The 19,763-nt window shown below is 42.6% G+C and overlaps 1 protein-coding gene across 1 annotated transcript; it reads left to right on the top strand.

Annotated features, from left to right (window-relative positions):
• Positions 1 to 10,494: 10,494 nt before the first annotated feature.
• On the top strand, positions 10,495 to 18,854 carry Fam217a (family with sequence similarity 217 member A). The gene is made up of 7 exons (XM_026782836.1): positions 10,495 to 10,891; positions 11,907 to 12,003; positions 13,717 to 13,798; positions 13,920 to 13,933; positions 14,663 to 14,737; positions 14,824 to 14,891; positions 17,341 to 18,854. Exons 2-7 carry the CDS (start codon positions 11,941 to 11,943, stop codon positions 18,548 to 18,550), a joined length of 1,512 nt encoding a protein of 503 aa, XP_026638637.1. The 5' UTR covers positions 10,495 to 10,891; positions 11,907 to 11,940; the 3' UTR covers positions 18,551 to 18,854.
• Positions 18,855 to 19,763: the final 909 nt, after the last annotated feature.

Below are 19,763 nucleotides of genomic sequence, written 5' to 3'. Positions count from 1 at the left end.
GATTTGCATTCTGAGCATCACAATGGCCCAAGTATTGGCCTGGAACCCTCTGAACTTGTTCTGCATCTTCAAAGCAGAGAAAAGCTGCCTAGGGAAGGTATCTTACCAAATAATTTAGAGATTTTCCACAGAAATTCCAGTGTCCTGTCTGGATATGGATGAGTTCTGAGGAGAAAAAGCGAGCTTTCCTGAAAGGAAATCAATTTGGTGTGCACATAGCCCGTGCTATCCTCCCCTTTTAGAGGTCTTGAACCTGGTGTGTGCATAAAGACTTCATAGACCTTGGAGGCCCCAAAGAGAGTGTTTACATCAGCTCTGCTCCCTGTAGACCCGAGGAAGAGCTTTATGGTCCTAAACTAAGGAAATGTCCAGATTAATACAGGTAAGGGGACTTGTCTGCTTTTCACTCTTTTTTATTCCCAGATTGCCAAAAGAAACAAACAAATAAAACTTTGTTAGTTTTTTCTCACTGTAGGCCAAGGAGAAGTGGGTAAAACAAGTACTAAATAACAACAAAGCCCCAAACTTCATAGCTCAGCTGGAGCAAATGAGAAGCAACCAAGAACGAACCACTCCCCAGTTTGCAATGAAAATATAAATAATAGCATAGTTAGAGTCACCCCCTTGGTTGTCAGCCCACTAGCCAGACAGGGCACCAGGGTTCCCTATGACTACTCAATGCTTGTTGAACTGGAATGCAAGCCACAGTGCAATAGTGAGACCATGTGCCATACACTCTCGGTAGCCTAAGCAGCTCATGTTGGTCAGCTTTTTAGCTGCACTGCAAAGCCTTAGGCAAAAACCTTAAAATAACATGGCTGTACTCTATAGATCATTTATGTTCAGAGCAGAAAATAAGAAATTCCACTTTTTTATCTTCAATTTTCAAACTAAAAAAGTAAAGACTTAAAAACAAAACCAAACCCATATAAACTCATTTAAAATGTTGTATAGAACTAACAAGAACCACTTGAATGCAATGTGTTTCTCAATATTGCATAAGTATTTTTGGCTGAAAAAAAGAATTGACAGAGAAAGTGGACAGAATATGATGGCAGCTGAACACATACACCCTGGCTTCTTTCTTCTAAGCAAAGTTGAACGCATAACTCTAAGTCTTCATTTTCATAAATAGAAAAGGAAGAAAGTATTTTTAAATGTCTTCTATATACACTGTGTAAATTGACCTATATTGTAATGAAATATATGGGTCTGTATTTGGGGAACCATAAGGCCAAGAAATAAAAGAATGGAGAAAGACTTACTACCCACTGCAGGACAATATGGGTTATTTCCAAAGCACCATCCCCCTATAGCAAAACAAAACGCATGGATTTCATTGGAAAAGCTGATACATATTCATATAGAAAAGCACTTTAAGAATGGGCACATTCTTGAGCAAGCTCTGTTTTGGTGTAGGAGGTTCTTTTGTTCATGTGTTGCTTTCATTGACTAATGAATAAAGAAACTGCTTTGGGCCTGATAGGGCAGAACTTTGGTAGGCAGAGAAGACAGAACTGAATGCTGGGAGGAAGAAGAGCAGAGTCAGAGAGACACCATGAATCTTCTACCTGAGATGGACACTGGTTAGAATCTTGCCAGTAAGCCACAGTCACGTGGCAATACACAGATTAATAGAAATGGGTTAAATTAAGATGTAAAAATTAGCCAATAAGAAACTAGAGCTAATGGGCCAAGCAGTGTTTTAATGAATACAGTTTCTGTGTGGTTATTTCAGGTATAAGCTAGCCGGGTAGTGTGGACAAATAAGGGACCCTCTCCTTGTAACAATTGGTGCTTCAACATGGTCAACTAACTCCACATAAAACCTGAGAGGGTTTGAAAAGGAATTATAGACACAAATGTAGAGTTTAACACAGCTTTTTGCTGTTTGCTGGCAGCATATCGCAGAGAGATTTTCCTAGCTCAGCAGCCTAAACAGGAAAAAAGTGGAGGTTTTAAAATACCAGTTTTCTGGGCTGTGCCACCAGCACAACCTATGTCTCTTGCGGGAGACAGAACATCTGGATGGGGTTTCTGAGAAGATTGGTGCAGCTTGCTTGATGGCAACGTGGACCAGCTTTGTGCCTGGAAGTTGGTCAGTGTGCATGGCTCAGAGATGCAAGCAGCTCCGCCATGCTGAAATGTGTGGAATGTGGGCAGGAACTCCCGTATTTGCCATAATAATAGCGCAGCTGTTAGACTGGGCAGGCAAACAGGTGTTATATTACCCTTACTAATGGCACCATTTAAGCTTTTAAGAAGTGCTTAGCATTTTAAGAAGTGCTCCTGGACAGTAAAGAATTACAGATTCACAACAGCACAGATTCAGACATAAACAACCTCTAAATGGTTCACAGAGTTGAATAAATGTACGTAGGCTTGGGAGAGAGAAGAAGAAGAGTATAGAGAGTCATAAAAATAAAGTTAATGCTTAAAAAAAAGGATAAAGTCTTTAAAGAGACAGTACAGATAATCATAGATTAAAGAAAGTAAGGAACAATAAGCCACATGAAAATGGAAAATTCACAGAGAGTCTGGATTTTGTGTATTATTGTGTTTTCTTTAAAATTTTTGACTGTAAAGGAGCTAAGTACAGAGAGACATTTCATTGTATGGACTGCTAAACTAAACCAACATGTATATTATAAATATATCTTGACTTCAGAATTTGGGTCTAAGGATATGATGCTTTTAGAAAAGAGGTTCTTCTTTTGTTTTCACAGAAGATGAGACCCTGGATTGCTTCTAGACCAATATGGTTTGATAGACCATGTCCCCCTGAAAGGTTGCTGTGAACACCCTCAAAAAATTACTTTGCTCAACTGCTGACTGAGATGAACCTAGCACACAGGATACACCATGAAAGACCTGATTAGCAGCACCCCCATACAGCACAAAGTAGTTTGGAGAGAAAAAAACTGTGCCCCATATTTCTAAATATTGTTTATAACTATTTATATTTAAAGGGGGATGTGATATAGATATAAATAATTTGCATTGGTATGGATCTTGCTTTATTGATGCAAATTTAAGGTGAATTTTGTTATATGTATATATATTTCTGATCTTGATTAAGGTATTGTGATTGTATAGTTCATTTAAAAATGTAATGTATAATTAAGAAACACAGATAAATAGATAATCATCTATATTAGTCAAGTTTGTAATCATGTTAGTTAGATTTTCTAGATGTTCATAGATATATTTCAGATGGATAGGCATTCTTCATATCTTTCAAAGACTATAGAATATGGCATTTAAAATGTTTTAATAACTGAGGACTTTTCATGACAATGAGACGATCTGCTCCTGGCAGCACGAGCTACTTCAAGAGGAAGATGGGTATTGAAGAGGCTCCTTAGCCATTTGGGCAAGAAACTGCTCTTGCCTGGACTGCTTCACTAGACATGCAGTACCCACAGAGAGATGACTGCTGAACTTGCCTAAAGGTGAGATGGTCCTTCAGGGTTCCTGCTTCATGAAAGTGTCTGCCAGATGTTCTGCAGGACACAGAAGAAAGTGATTGAACTGTCTTTGAAATTTCCTGCTTCGTGGAAAAATCTGCTAGATACTATGGGCCTGAAGGCCAAAGATGGATGCCCCAACAGTACAAAAGAACAGCGAGATATCTCTGTCATTTCTAGAGTTTTGGAAGTTGCTTACAATGCACTTTCTGTTTACTTAGGTAATATTATATCCTTTTGGAGTCTTTGATGGAGTTGAAGAATTTATAGTCATAGTTATAGTTCTCCTTAGTTATGATAAAAAGATAAAGTAAATATAAGTATTATAACTATAATTGTTATTTGATACCTGTTTTGTTATATGTAACTTTACTATATTAAAGTTAAAGCCTTCCTTTTTGTTTAAACAGAAAAGGGGAAATGGTGTAGGAGGTTCTTCTGTTCATGTGTTGCTTTCATTGGCTAATGAATAAAGAAGCTTTGGGCCTGATAGGGCAGAACTTAGGTAGGCGGAGAAGACAGAACTACATGCTGGACGGAATAAGGGCAGAGTCAGAGAGACACCATGGATCTTCTACTTGAGACGGATGCTGGTTAGAATCTTGCTGGTAAGCCACAGTCATGTGGCAATACACAGATTAGTAGAAATGGGTTAAATTAAGATGTAAGAATTAGCCAATAAGAAACTAGAGCTAATGGGCCAAGCAGTGTTTTAATGAATACAGTTTCTGTGTGGTTATTTTGGGTGTGAGCTAGTTCGGTGGCCGGAACAAACAAGGGACTCTCTCCTTGTAACATCATTTAAGGTTATAATTCAGGAAGGAAAGATGACAGGCACATTTGCTCAGCTCAAAGTTGTGGAACACATGCTTGAAAGGTTAAAATTGTGAACAAGAATGCATCTGGGCATGACGCCTCATAAACTTTGGGCTCATAATAAAGGAAATGGCATGTTGAAGCTGTGTTGATATACGAATTTGTTCCCAAAGATTGCCTGAGGATAGTGACTAGCAATGCTTTGTTTGTTTTTTAGACAGGGTTTTATTATGTAGCCCTGGCTGGCCTGGAATTTTATATGTAGACCAGAAAGGATGGCCTCAACCTTGCAGAGATCTGCTTGCCTCTTCCTCATGAGCGCTAGGATTAAAGGTGTGCAGAGCTATGCCTGACTGACAATATGCTCTGAAGTGTCACTCTACGTAGCACTTGGTGGAATGTTCATAGTTAACTGAAGCTATGGACATTGACTGGAAACAAAAGTAGGTCATGATTAAAAGTTATCCTTGAAAAAAATTGACTATTGATTATGAAGAAAACAAAATAGGAGCTGGAAAGATGACCAAGTCATCACGAGCACTTCATTTGCTGCTCTTGCAGAGGACCCAGGCTTGGTTCTCAGCACTCATGTGGTAGCTAGAACCATTTCTAGTTCGAGTCCCGGGAGTTCCCACACGCTCTTCGAGCCTCTTCGGGCTCCAGGCATGGCACGTGAATATAGACACATGCAGGCAAAACACTCATGTATATAAAATAATAAAAAAATTAAATAGAATAAAACCCTAAAAACAGAAGACAATATAAAGTGCTGACAAGAGGGCAGAGAGATGGGAACTTTAAAATCCCCTTTTGTTGTGAGTAAAAATGGTAACGGGGACAACAGCCATTGAGAAAAGCAATACTGAGGTTCATCCAAAACCAACCATTCCAATTCTGGGTAATCCAAAGGAAATACGATTCTTATGATGACGAGACACCTGCATACCCGTGTTCTTAGTTCGAGACCAGCCTGGTCTACAGAGCTAGTTCCAGGACAGGCTCCAAAGCTACAGAGAAACCCTGTCTCGAAAAACCAAAAAAAAAAAAAAAAAAATGTTGTGACAATAGCTAGCATATGGGGAGGAAGCCCAGCTGGCCATCCATCAACGGATAAATGGATAAAGAAAGAGTACATAGGCGGAGCCTGGTGGCCTTTAACCCCTGCATTCAAGAAGCAGAAGCAGGCAGACCACTGTGAGTTCAAGGCCAGCCTGATCTACCTAGAGAGACGTGTGTCAAAAAGAAAAAGAACTGTCCGTATGCACACTAGAATTCTGTTTCAGCCACTTTGTGTGAAACAGACCGTCCGATGAATTTTTCTTTTTAGCCTGGTTCTGATTTTCTACAATAAGTAAGACTTGTAGGAGCCATTGTCATTTGCTTTTTTCTAAGCATACTGTGGTAGATGGAACTTTGGGATGAGAGCTCAGTGAGGCTGGAAGACTAGCCACACACTGCAGACTGCTTGCATGATGGCCTTGGTCTCATGCTCCTAGGCAGAGTCCAGCCTGCATTTCTGAGTCCAGATGCAGCCAATGTTTGTGTTTTTAATCTTATTTCCAATTCTTTTCTCCAATGAACAATGCCATGAGAATTCTGCTGTGCCCAGTGCTCTTGCCTTGCTGCATGGGGGTGAGTTGCCTTGCCGCCAGACTTAATAAATAAATTGATACCGCAGCACGGGGCAGGGCAGGGCAGGGCAGCCCCCAGGGTCGTTTTTTCTTCTCTTACAACTAGCTCTTAGGTAACAGGCAATTTCCTTTGTTTTTTTGTTGTTTCAAAGATGGCTCCTGTGTCTTCTGAGCACCTTCCACTGCCAGCAAACCACAGCTGTGCATTTGACAAGGCCAGCTGGCTCCCAGAAGGCAGAGTGTTCAGCAACGTTCAGAGAGAGAAGATCATCTCCAGGTTTCTCAAAGGAAGCGTCCTGAAGAGAGTATTTGGCTCGCAGCAGCTGAGGTGGGAGGGCCCCAACTCCCAGAAAGAGGATCCCAGCTCAGCTTGTCCTAGTGCCAGAAAGTAAGTCCCTATTAAAAAGTAGACCCAAACTCAAAGTAAGCTTATCCCAAACAGTCAGGAAAACAGCTCTATACCAGCATCCAAAGAACCAGAAGGCTTAGGCAGAAAGGCAATCCCAGGGGTCAAGTCCAGCTGTAACAGTGAAATAAAATAGGAAACACGCGACAGAGAACGTGTTCCAAGCACCAGCTGTAACACTGGCACAGGATGTGGGCTTCACCGATGTGTGTGCTTCTCTTGTTTGAAAAATGTTTTGGCACCTCACTCCCATCCACCTTAGGAACAAGTAAATTTGAAAGAAAATTTCTTGTATTTTTTTTGGAATAAAATGGTAGCTTCCCAAGTAGGATCGTGTTGTTAAGGGGGTAAACATTAAAGGTTCATTTTGTTGTCGTTGCTTGTTTTGTTGTATTTTTCCCAGACAGGGTCTCACTCTGTGGCTCTGGCTGTCCTGGAACTCACTCTTTAGACTGGGCTGGCTTTGACGGCACAGAAATCCACCTTCCTCTGCCAGGATTAAAGGCCTGCGGCACTACTCCAGGCAAAGGTTGAGTTTTGAAATAAAACTTTAAAGTAGAAAGTGAAAAAAGAAATCCTTCAAAGTGAAAACATTTTACTCATGTTTTTTTTTAAAAGAAGCCATACAGACTCAAGAAAGCTAGGATACTCATGATTAATAATCATAAAAGCAAAACCTGAAGTTGGGAGGAAGAGAATCAGCTACTACCAAAAGGCATAGATAGGGGTGTGAAATAAAATCAAGTTATTAATCCAAAGCATATACTAATAGCATCTGTCTACCAGTGATGTGAGTTGTTTCCCACTGGTCAAATATATTTTTTAAATTATGTATTCTTTTTTTGTGTGTGTGTACAGGTGTTTTGCCTGCAAGTATGTCTGTGAACCACCCGTATGTCTGGTACTAAAAGAGGCCAGAAGAAGGCATCAAATCCCCTGGGACTGTAGTTACAGACAGTCCTGAGCTGCCATGTGGGTGCTGGGAATCAAACCTGGGTCCTCTAACCCCTGATCAAGTTTCTTATTTACGCACCTCAAAAATGCATATTGTTAATTAGAAAATACTGACCAACTTTGTGAAATTTGTTTACACAATCCTTCTGAAGGAGATTCTGAGGTCATGTATACCTGAAAGATGAGTACCCAAATATGAAAGGCACCGAGAGACAGGCAGAAATGGAAATCTTTTCCACAAAGAATAACTAAGAAATGTTGAGGTGCTTTCCACAATAGTATTCTTCTGTGGTCATTGGTATCTCTGCCATAAGAGGAGAAGCTAAGGTGGGCTTACTGAGCACTCTTAAACTCCTAACCCAAGGTTTGCTATCATTCCCTCTGATTCAAACCTCTGCTGGGGACTGGAGAGATGGCTCAGCGGTTAAGAGCATGTGTTCTCCAAGAGGACCTAAGTTCTATTTCCAGCACCCACATCAGGAAGCTCACAGCCCCTTGTAACTCCAACTACAGGGAATCTGACAGTCCTTTGACCTCTTCAGAGACATAAGTAAATTAATAACAAGCCTTCTCTTCTGTAGTTTGTAGAAAAGATTGACAAATACTATGGGATAGAGAACATTCACCTTATTCTAGTTCAGTTTCAAAAACACCTTTCCCTCTGTATTAAGTAGAAAGGTGCAAATTTAAACTAAAGCCATCTTGAAACCATGTCTAAGAACTGAATGCTGGCCATGACATTGAAGAAAGTTGCATTCTTTTTGGCCAATTGTGGATACTAATGCTAGGTCTGATCTACTAAGAAAATGGCCTACTATCTAACTTCCCCAGTGTGGACTAGAGTCAAATCAGAACCAAGGGATTGGAGAAGGTACCATACTTTTAGTTGCTTTCTTATACTTAACTGCTTATACTTACCTATAGTCGTTCACATTTAGTGACAAAGGAAAAGAGAGCCATGATTTTGATGTCATCAAAGCATGGAAGGAAAAGCCTTTGAGTAGGGATGATAATGGGAAAGAGAGGCTGTTGAGATTAGCCTGTGCCACAGAGAATAACAGAGAATCTCAGAGGGTGTACAGACCTCAGAGTGATTATTAGGAACCTGGAAGACGAAAAGAAAAGGCAAAACCAGAGACATTAAACAAGAAAGTTGAGACCAAGTAAGCCAGATACATGAATGTGGCATATGCACAACACACAACGGTGCACATATAATTTCTGTTTCCAGAGGAGACAGAAGAAAACTTCCCAGCTACATATACCCTAGGAGAGATTGGCTGGGAGTGATGGCCCCCAATTCACAATTTTTCAAAGTAATTGTAAATTGAAAACAGCCACTTAATATATTTACAGCTCATATTTCTCAGTTACAAATTAGGACAACTAGAAGTAACTGCTTCATTGAGTTGAATATTAAATAGGTAATTCATATAAAATGTTCAGCGGTATGGTTGGTACCCTTAATATACCGTGCTTGCCGGCAATTATTGTTTGACGGTAATTCAGTTAACCCAAGCATTTTAGGGGTGCCTACTGTATGCCAGATATTCTGCTAGATTGACTAAGGGTAGATTTTGTCTTCAAAATGTAGAAAAGATACATTTTATATCTTTTGATGAAAAATTTCCACATTAATCAATGACTTAAGCAAGCCACTATAATACAACCCAGACTAGCAATCTCAGGTGAATAGTTAGCTGTTCATTCTTCCTCAGCAGTTGACTCCAGTTCAAACCTGCAGGTTAGAACAGAACAGGGGAACTGGTAAAAGGGAGAGTTGTGCAAAATAGTGAAATTATCTAAGGTGACTGATATGATAAGGAGTTAGAGAGGAAAGGTGGAAACAACCACTTCAAGCTGCACTGGAGAATTAACATTTCCTTCTTCAAGCCTTGGGAGAGCATCTGATGAGCTATATGTCAGAGCTACTATGGGAGACAGGAAACAGCCTGGAGGAGGCTAGACCTCCCAGAAGCCTGCGGGGAATGAGTCTTTCTCTTCATCACTTGATTGTGCCCCCACTATGGGTTCCAAGCAGTTTTAAGTAGGTTTGGTCACATAATGGGACTGAGCAAACGAGGCCCTTTCTTTCCCTCACTGCTGTGCATAAACAGATGATTTTTAAGATCAACAAGTAAGCAGGCTCATAAACAAGACTTGCGAGTTGTACAAAGGGGTAAACATAAGAGGTTATGAAATGGGGTAAGGTGGGCAGGAAGGGCTTCTCTAAACCTTTCTAGGGAAACAGACCAAGTGCAGAGGAAGGAGACAGACATCTATTTGGCGGGGCTGGGGAATCAAAGATCTTCAAAGCTCTTGAAATTATGTTCAGTGTTTGTTAGGTATGTATTTTTCTAGAAGATAAAAGGGCAGTGCTCCCAACTCTTACAGAGCCAGTGTATTTGTTGAACCTTTTGGAATTTGAGACTAGAGCCTGGTGTTCATCAGACAAAGTATTATCAACAAACAATTTTTAAAAATCTCCTCAAAGCTGGACATGGTGCCACAACTCTTTAATCCAAGCACTCAGCAGCTTGGAAGGCAGAGATGTCTCTGAGTTCGAGGCCAGCCTGGTCTACACAGCAGGTTCCAGACTACCCAGGGCTACAGAGAGGAAACCCTGTCTCAAAACCAAAATAAACAAAACCCCTCAAATGTCATTACTGTATTATACTGGCATTTTTAATAGTCATTTACTTATATAGAGAGTGGCTCTTAAAATTTTTTCTCTATACCAAACTGTTCTGAGAAAAGGCACTTACTTATATGTGTATAAGTTCTAATTATACTATATAAAATTATATATATATATATATAATTTACCTCTTTTCCATTTAATTTGTAGAGGTGGCAGGAGATGCTCATTCGGGGTTACAAAACTGGACTCTTATAAATATATCCTAGACAGGCTAGGTATATTGGAATAGATGTCTGTGAGCCAGGATCTGGGTACCACAGGCCTACTGGCCACTTCAAGAGTCCTCAGCCACACCCAGAGAAGGCCTGTGGAGCCTCACCAGGGCCAAGAAGACCCACAGGTCACTAGGAAGCCCAGAACCTAGGAAAGGAAAGTAACGAAGGAATGCCCAGGAAAGCCCTAAAGAGCCTAAAACATCCCCAAAATTGGGGGTCCGGGAAGGACCAAGACTCCAGGAGTTTCCCAGAGAGCTAAGAAGGCCTAGTAAGGCCAGGGAGGATCTTGCGGAAGGCAGTGGGGAGCAGGGGCCCCACAGGGGTAGGGCACTGGGGATGTCAGATTGGCTGAACCGCCTGCAGGGCAGCTGGGGCTTGGGGCAGCGCCCCCGCGGGCCTGGCGTCCCCCAAGAGGCTCGGGGCTGGGTGGAACGTGGAGTGGCGGGGACAGCCGCGCTCCGAGCTCCGAGGTAGTTGCTGGGCGACGCGTCCTCCCGCCGCCCGGCCTGGCCCGGGTGCGACCCCGCCGGGGGCGCCCGCGGCCCGCAGCCGCCTCTCTCCCTGTCCTCCCGCCGCAGGAAAGCCGAGGCCCAGCCGGCGCCCGCCGAGCTGTTGACGCATCACGAGGAGGAACCCGCGCCCCGGACAGAAGGCGAGGAAGAAGACGCCGGCCAGGACACGTGGGTCTTCGAGGCGGATGAGTAAGAGCCCAAGCCACCCCCAGGGTCTCCCCGACGTCCTGGGCCACTAAGCCTGGTACAGTCAGGAGTGGAGGGTGACCCGCCTCCCTACTCACGGGAAGCTAAGGCTGCAGACCCTGGAATGGAGGTCACAGAAGGTGTCCTTGTTTCCAGCCCTTCCTCCGGGTGTGGTGCCTTACTGGGGGGGGGGGGCACACATCTGAGTAATCCCAATGGTGCCCCTGCTTCTTAGCAGTCTGCTACTTTACAGCCCCAGAGTCCTGGATGTGTATAGCAATGGATCAGGTAGTTTGTTGGTTCTTAAACTACCTGAGCTATAAATATTCCCTGGAGATAGTACTTTGTAAACCATTAGTAGATCTACTGGCTACTACAGTGGTTTGTAATTTTTCTAATTGTCCAGACCTTACTTATTCCAGTGATTGCATTAATGTATAACTCTCTATCGAATATGTTCATCTTAAATACTACTGGGGGATTTTAGACCAAATAGTTTGGGATTGGAAAATACCTGGCTCTCTGAGCTTTTTAGGGAAATATGATATGCATGAGATTCTTGCCCTGCCTATGTGTAAAGGTGGCCCTACCTATGTGTTAAGGTTAGTTTTGCTTTCAGGTGGGCACATTCCGTTTTGAATGATTAAAAGCAGGCTTGGGGTATGTTTTTAAATTTGAGATAACTCACTGTATTTGTTTTTCTCCAAATTGTCTACATCGTCTTATCTGACCTCAGACCTCTGGCTTTCATTTCCTAATATCCCACCAACTAGATCTTGACATTTAGTTTTGTCTGCCTGGTGTCCATCTGGCTTGCCATCGTCTCTAATGTTACATGGTTGCCGTCTCTGCTTTCTAGACTTGTTTGTGGTTGGTAGGATGCTGCTGCTCCTGGGACTAGAACCCAAGAGTTCTGACATTGAGCTATACTTCTAGCCCTTCTAAGCAATTTTCTTAACAAAACTTCTTTGTACAAAAATGAAAAACCTTCCCCTAAGTGTGCCTGTTCTACGTGTAGGACTTCAAGGGGACAGACAAGCAGCTCCAGCAAAATGGGAAGAAGAAGCAATGAGAGCTGTGGCACCAACCAGCATGTGTCGAGCATCTCTCCAGAGGTACAGCAGTGCTCTTGAGATTGCGACTTTGGACCGCAGGAACAGAGCTCCAGAGAGTCCTCCTATGAGAATAACGCTCTGCTACTAACCGCTCTGTGAGCAGTGTCTGCTGAGCTTTCCCCTTAGCCTGTCTTGATTACCAGATGAAAAACAGAACAAACCCCTGTTTTTAACAAATGGAAACAATCTCATTGAGGATGGCACTATGTTGCCAACTCAGCAATATTCGCCTTATTTTCTCCACTGTCCGTTTGTTATACATCAGTAAAGGTGTTTGGGATACCAAAAACATAGAGCCAAGCCCCCAACCCTGGAGAAACTGGCAGTCCAGTCTTCTTTACCATTTGGTACAGTTGGTTCTGTGTATAAGCAGGTCTTTCTCATTGCAACATAAGGATATGTTTTTCTCACATGTGACATTTCAGATACCACAGTCCCAAGAATACATAGCCCAAAGAAGCTTGAGCATCCCCTAGACTCTTTTCAAAATCCCAATAGCTGGTTCTCACCTCTGTCTTTTTAAAGGGAAATTGTATTCTTTATTTGTATGAATATGTGTATGTTGCCTGCATGTATGTCTGTGCACATGCATGCAGTGCCTATGGAGGTCGGAAGAGGGTGTCAGATCCCCAGAAATCGGGAAACAGACAATAGTGAGTTAAGAGTTAAACCCAGGTTTTCCAGGAGAGCAGTCAGTGTTCTTAACCCTGAATCAACTCATGGGTCTCTCACCCTCATCTTCCTAAGTTAGAATCTGTAGGATTTCCCCCAGTGCTTAAGGCCAAACACAAACCTTAAGCATGATACCCAAAGTGCTCTAATACTGAGTTACACCCTCAACCCTCAATTACTTTTCTGAAAGCCCCCTTCAGATGATTCTCACGGAGATTGGCCTTATTTATATTACTCCAGCCTCATAAAAAGTATCAATTTTGTTTTCAAAATCTTTAAAGATGGATAGTCTGTAGCCTCCTTTACACACGCAAGTACCCAGAGAAACCTCTCTGTGGGCACATTAAATCCTCACACGGAATGAGGTGTATTTCTTCTTCTGCAGCCCAGAGGCGCTGCCTGTAATACCCAGCAGTGCATTTGCTTAGAGATTCAGCCACAAAGGCTTGTCTCGGCCGGAGCGCCTCGCCAGTCTTTTCCACTTTTATTGGAGTCACCTTCCACACACACCCTAGTTTTCTCCCGGACATCTGCCCCGTAGTAGATATTGGCACTTTCCACCTTTTTCTGGCTTTCTTTGCAATATTTTCCACGTGTTCCCTAACACCTGCAATCCAGAATAAGTAGTGAGCTGCTTAGCACTGAATATAACACAAGGATGGGACCTTTTCCGTGGCCGATGATCAACGCTGTAGGCTGTGCACTCGATGCACAATGCTTGACGCATGCACCATCACGCACGAGTGAAACACTGACTAGGGCGTTTCATTGTATTTTAGAAGTCAGTATTGAAAACCCACGTGCCACTCTTCATAACAAAACCATGCATTGTAAACGCCTTTCCGTTTTCCCCCCAAACAAGCTGGTAATAGTTGAGTAAGAGGTGGCCGCGTGCTCCACAGAGATGTGCTGATTGCCTCTGCAGAGAAGGCAGAGGGTGCTTACTCTCCTTCAGCCTTTACCCGAGAATGTATAAAGTGGTGTAGTAGGGCTTTGAAATACCAATACAAACTTTATCCTTTAAAATGAATATTGTTTTAGAATCTCTCTCCGTGGAACTTGGATTCAGAAGAGACCTTTGCTGACAATGAAGGCCAGTTACCTGGGAAGGATGGTGTGGCAGGTAGTGGGGAAGCCCTGGATGTGTATGTCATACCGCAAGAATTGCACAGATCAAAGGATTTAAAATCTTAACCTACTTTATATAACTATTAATTGACATTTTTTCTTATACATTCTTTCAGGCAAAACGAACAAGGTAAGGATGTTTGGCTTAAAGTAACTCATAAAGCATACTACTGGAAAATGATTTGCATTTCTCTCTTTCTCAAGTCTAAACTTGAAATTTTATTTCTGGAGAGTTAAAATCGTTGCCATTTTACAGGGTTATAAATTGGTGATTCAACTACAGTTTTGGAGGGGTCTGGTCATACAGGCCTGAGATCCAGGGACTTGGGAGGTGGGGGCACAGAGGGACCTCTGCAGCACAATTAGACCAGGATTTGTTTGTGTTATATCCTTGTGTTATATCCACCGAGTGAAAGGAAAACAGGACTGAAGATTCAGCTGAGAGGGAGAGTGCTTGCTTAGCATGCACGGGCTAAGTGTCAGCCCCCAGTATCACGAAAGAAAGAAAACTAAGGATTCCACTTTAACTTTTCTCAGTATGGCGATGTGAACCGAACTTGGCAGTAATAAACTAAATACAGCTTTCTAGTCATTGTCAAAAGGAGAGTCATGTGTGCCCTTAAAATGTCTTGAAGCATTTGAAATGTTCACTGTCCTCCTTCGTGGTGAAAATAATCTTTCCGTGTACCCTTGTATATCAACGTGTGAAACATTTAACTGTAAAAGTAATATTAGTGGTATCTAAGTCTCATTAATTAACAGTGCAGAAACAGCAGAGAGTTGGGAGGACGTTGGACTTTGTTAGAGCGTGACTTGCAAGCAGGGCTGTGTTGTAGTCAAGTCTCCTGCTGCCTTGCAGAACCACCTGGGCACCCCAGCAGAACAGCTGGTGCTGCAGCTGACTGTGTCGGAGCATGCTCACAGTAGAGTGCAGGTGCGATTTCTTCCCTGCACCCTTCGGTTGCTGCTGGGGACGTTCTCAGAGCTCTTAAACACTGTGTGTGCTTTTTGTATTAGCAGAACAGTAACCAAGGGGTATTTCAGCTATGGAGTTCTCCTGTCAAAAAAGGAAGTACCTTGGATAGCAGGTAAGAAAAGTGTCAACATATTGTGTGTGTTTTTTTTTTTTTTTTTTTTTTTTGAGAAAGGGTCTTACTGTGTAGGCCTGGCTGCCCAGAGGATTAACCCCAAGTGCTGGGATTAAAGGCATGTACTACCAAACCTAGCAGAAAATAGACTCTTAATATTCCACTGAAATCAATTTAAATATACTTGTTAACTGCTTGAGATAGAAAGATCAAACACAATCAGGAAGAAAGATAGCCTGTGCAAATAATAGGGAATTACAGAAAGTCACTCTAAAAAAAGCTCAGTGTACGTGTACTGAACCCTTCCAGTGAGACTTAGATGGAGCCAACTGGGCCTCTTAATGGAAGGCAAGGCAATGTGGCTACAACCAAGATGACACGGAATCATAGGGACTAGTCCTAATGGAACGGCAGAGCTGAAGGAGATGGGCAAACCTACTTCTACCAGAAAGAACTCTTCTGGGAACAAGAATGTCAGGTTAAAGGTCAAATGAAGGGTACTGCATTTCAGCAGAGCAAGTGCCCAGTGTGGGAGCGCACCGCGAAGGTTGAGACAGAGCACACCTCTCACGGAGGTGTGACTCCGCCCCTCTCCACCAGTGAGTGCGATGAGGCGTAACCAGAGGATGTGGCTAGTAGCCATGTTGTAGATACTTGTAGATACTGTGTAGGCTTTTGCTGTCGAGACAGGAGTTCGGTATCAGGGAAGGATTTTAGAGCAGTTTAAGCAGCCTTCTAAGTAGTTCTAAGTAGTTTTCTCCTCGGCCTAGCAACAAGTAAAGAAAGTGGCGAAGCAGCAATAACTAAGCTGTAGTTTGCAGAAGCGTTTAGAGTTCAGCCTTGAGAAAGTCCTGCTCCTCAGAGCGGCCCTGAGATGCACTCTGAGAAGATAGCCTCTCCAGGCTGTTGTCTCAGTGGTGCAGAAGGCCTTTCCTTCTGGTGTTCCTCTCCTACTGTACTGCGCGGGCTCCTGCCTGTTAGTAACCTAAATTGTCCTGTGGTGTTTCATAGGCCAGGTGGCATTCCCAGGCCTTAGCTAAGTGACCGTTTCAATCACTTTTGCTACAAATGAAAGTCTTTTTCAAAGACTTAGATTGTTATTTTTATTAAATGTTGAACCTAAAAGAACTAAGAAGCCTTTGAGACTACATGTCAAGTAGGTGCATCAAACCTTTCCAATATTACTATTTCTAATTATCTCCCACCCCTGCCCAGGTTGTGTATGTGTGTCTGTCACTGCTGTCCAGGCTAGACTCAAATGCCCAGGCTCAAGCTGTCTGAATGCCTGAATTTCCCACATAGCTAGGTCTACAGGTGGGCATTGTTGCTACCTGCTCTCTAGTTAGCTTTAAAACAGGCAAACATCCAAACACAGAACAAAACCTAATTAGAAACCCACTGTTCTTTGGTCTGGCTCTCCCAACTCCTGTTTTCTATATTATTTTTCCAGTATCGTTTTAATCTAATGCCTAGACAATTATCAGGGGCTACATCTGAGATAAATTTTATTTGACAGATACTGTTGAGTTCATTATTTGCTAAAATAATTTTTTAAAAATCACAGAGTTTAACTTTGAAGTCTTTATCACAAGTAACGCATATATATATTCTTTTTTAAAAATATTTATTTATTTATTTGTTATGTATACAATAGTCTGTCTGTGTGTATGTCTGCAGGCCAGAAGAGGGTACCAGATCTCATTACAGATGGTTGGGAGCCACCATGTGGTTGCCGGGAATTGAACTCAGGACCTTTGGAAGAGCAGGCAATGCTCTTAACCACTGAGCCATCTCTCCAGCCCCTCAAATTATTATAGTTTAATAATTTTAAACTATTCTTTCAAAGTTTCATGTACTTCGAGGTCCACAAGTATTTCACTGTAATTTCAATGCTACTCAAAGCTACAGGTAGTCATTCTCTGGCGTCCTGTTCTTAGACACTTAGCTACTTTCAGTGCATACACATAGCAACAGTTAATCATTTTAAGTCATCACCATGGACTTAATTGTGCTTTCACAAAGAGTTGCCCATCAGTTTTTTAGAGTATACCTTAAGACATTTATGTAGCTGCATCTAATTCAAGTATACTTGGAAACTAACATTTTAGAGGTAGCTATGTGCATGAATGCTATTGAAAACTAAACATTAACCTATCTTTGATAAAGGTTACTAATATTATTTTAGAGTATTTTTTTTACATCTATGAGTATTTTGCCTTCATGTATGTATTGTATGCCTGGTGCCCATGAAGGTAAGAAGAGGGCATTGGGTCCACTGGAACTAGAATTATCAATGCTTGTGAGCCACCATGTGGGAACTGGAAACTGAGAACTCAGATCCTCTACAAGAGCAAGTACTCTTAATTGCTGAATCATCTCTCCAGCCTCGTTATTTAATAGTATTCTAATTCTACTCAAGAAGCCTCTAGTTAATTCTTTTTTTTTTAAGGGAATTAAAAAAATCTTCAGCAGAAACTGGCTTCAGTGTAGCCAACAGTGCCAGGCTCTTCTCTCTAAACCACTCGTTAACAAGTGGTCCGGGTTTGACAGACAGCAAGCAAGTCAGTGCTCATCCTGGTCAGTTCATGCCAGCAGGTCTCTGCTGGCCCTATGCTGAAGGAGACTTCCTTAAGGATAGAAGTGAGTTTCATCTTAGCTCATACTCCACTATGGGAAACAGCAATAGTGACTCTATATCTGCTGTAAATTGGAATTTGAAATACAGAAACCTCAGTGTGGAAGAAAATGTCACAGATGAAAGTGACTTATCAGAAAGTGAGAAACGGAATGACTCCTTGCTCAGCTATTTTAAAAAGATGGACCTGAACTTAAAGCCAGAAACAATAGAACACGTGGAGAGATCCTTCTCAGAGGAAGCAAACGAAGCGTCTGTCTACGCTGACTTTCTCCCTGCTCCTTTCAACACTCTGGACTTGCACAGATTTGCCATGTCAAAATGTGAGAGCTGGAAGGCCTCAGTACACCCTCCGGAAAGCTCCATTGAGCGGTTAATAATTCGTTTATTGGAACTGGAAAGATTACAACATATGACCATACAAAGAGAGAAGCCAAGGCTACAGAGCACGTTCTCAATATTTCCCATGGCAGAACGACCTTCTTCCTCTAAAACCACTGCACTGAAAGCCAGGCCACCTAAGTTTCCTGACACATTGACTCTACAGACCTCTAGTGGAGACAGAAGTCGAGACAAGAGAAAAAACAATTCCTGTTCCGGAAAGCCAGAACAAAATGTCTCTAAATGGACCAGCAAATGTAAGTCGAGCTCCAGATCACTGCTAAAATGCTCATCCTCTGTGAAACAGTGCGCTGCTGCTCTCGATGACTTCAAGAATGCCAAAAGCGCCCTTCTAAACCCTTACCAGGAACTCCCACCCAAGCCTACTACTGCCCAGGCAACTCAACCACTGGCCAAAATGGTTTCAACAAAATGTCTCCCACCAAGGTCCCCAGTTGCAGTTTCTCCCATACCCCTGTCTTTTCCAGAAAATCCAAAGGAAGAAAGTAAGGCGCCAAAAGCCAAAAGGAAACTTCACAGGAAAAGCATACTACTGAATAAAGCTTTCCACACTCAGAAGCAAAACTGCCTATCGCCTTCTCTTATAGCCAGAGGCAAGTGCTCACCCACTGACCAAAAATAGCTTCCGTACATCTCAGTGTGAGTAAATCTATTCTGTGAAACCCGTCAAAAATATGGTTCATCATTGAGAAACAGGTACTAGAAATAAAAACCACCCCACCCTTACAAAATGACTTCTCAATATGCTATGGGGTAGAACTTGTGACGTCACTGCCATCTCTATAGGTAGTCAAGGGCTTCCTCACTGACATACTGACAATCCTTTGTATGTTGTACTTCCAAGAAATGTCTCACTTAGTAAAGCAAATTATTCAGAAGACTGGGGTTTTTTTTGTGATTGTTTTCCAATATGATTCCATCATCAATAAATGGTACAGTTGGCTTATTCTGTTGCAGTTATTGTCTTATTCTAATATACAGCCAGGTAAGAGTTGCAGTTCTCTGAAGTGATTGTCTTAGTCCTTCCTGTGTTACAGCTCTGAAAGGAAAGGTATCCTGGCAGTTGGGGGGGGGGTGGTAGTGGTCAAGGAATACCACAAAGTCACACTGCACAACAAACCTCACCTGAGAAAGAAACAAGAGCCCCTCTCTATGTTATTAGTACATCTAATCCCTGCCAATTTTGTAGTACCGGGTGGGCCAGTGAGTCCATTTGGCCCTGGAGGGTAAGGATGGTCTAACTCACCCATTGCAGATCTTGGATGGACTCAGAGGAAGACTGGTGGCAAACAGCTATGGAAGTAGTCAGCCCCACTGTTTCAGCGGTATTGCCCGTGACTATGCCCCGAACTGCTAGCACCTGGACCACTCGTTAGTCATGCTGTGCTTCTATAACCTGTGATGAGATCCAGTAAGGGTTCTTCACTTAGTACCATCCCTAGTTTTAGAAACACCAGACCACAAGTCTCCAACCACCCAGCAGGTAGGCAGTGGTAAACTTGAGTGTCTCAGAGAATCGAGGCACTGGAACTGTTTGGGCTGCACGGCAGACTAAAAGATTAAGATATTGTTGCAGTCCACGGAATTCAGGGTGCCCACAAAGCATGTTTCTGAGGACTTAAAGCCGTCTGTGTGGTGATATTTTGTGTGTGTGTGTGTGTGTGTGTGCTTTAACAAATAAAGATTGTCTGAAGATCTGAGTGTGGAGCTAGGCACACTAGTTAGCCAAAGTGGCCAGGCAGTGATAGCACACGCCTTTAATCCCGGCACTCAGGAAACAGGCGGGCGGGTCTCTGTGAGTTCAAGGCCACCCTGGGCTACACGAGGTTGAATCA

The sequence above is a fragment of the Microtus ochrogaster genome, chromosome 16 (assembly GCF_000317375.1).
Source record: "Microtus ochrogaster isolate Prairie Vole_2 chromosome 16, MicOch1.0, whole genome shotgun sequence".
Classification (NCBI taxonomy): domain Eukaryota; kingdom Metazoa; phylum Chordata; class Mammalia; order Rodentia; family Cricetidae; genus Microtus; species Microtus ochrogaster.
Note: the sequence above shows the minus strand (reverse complement) of the source record. Positions and strands in the feature narration are given on the sequence as shown.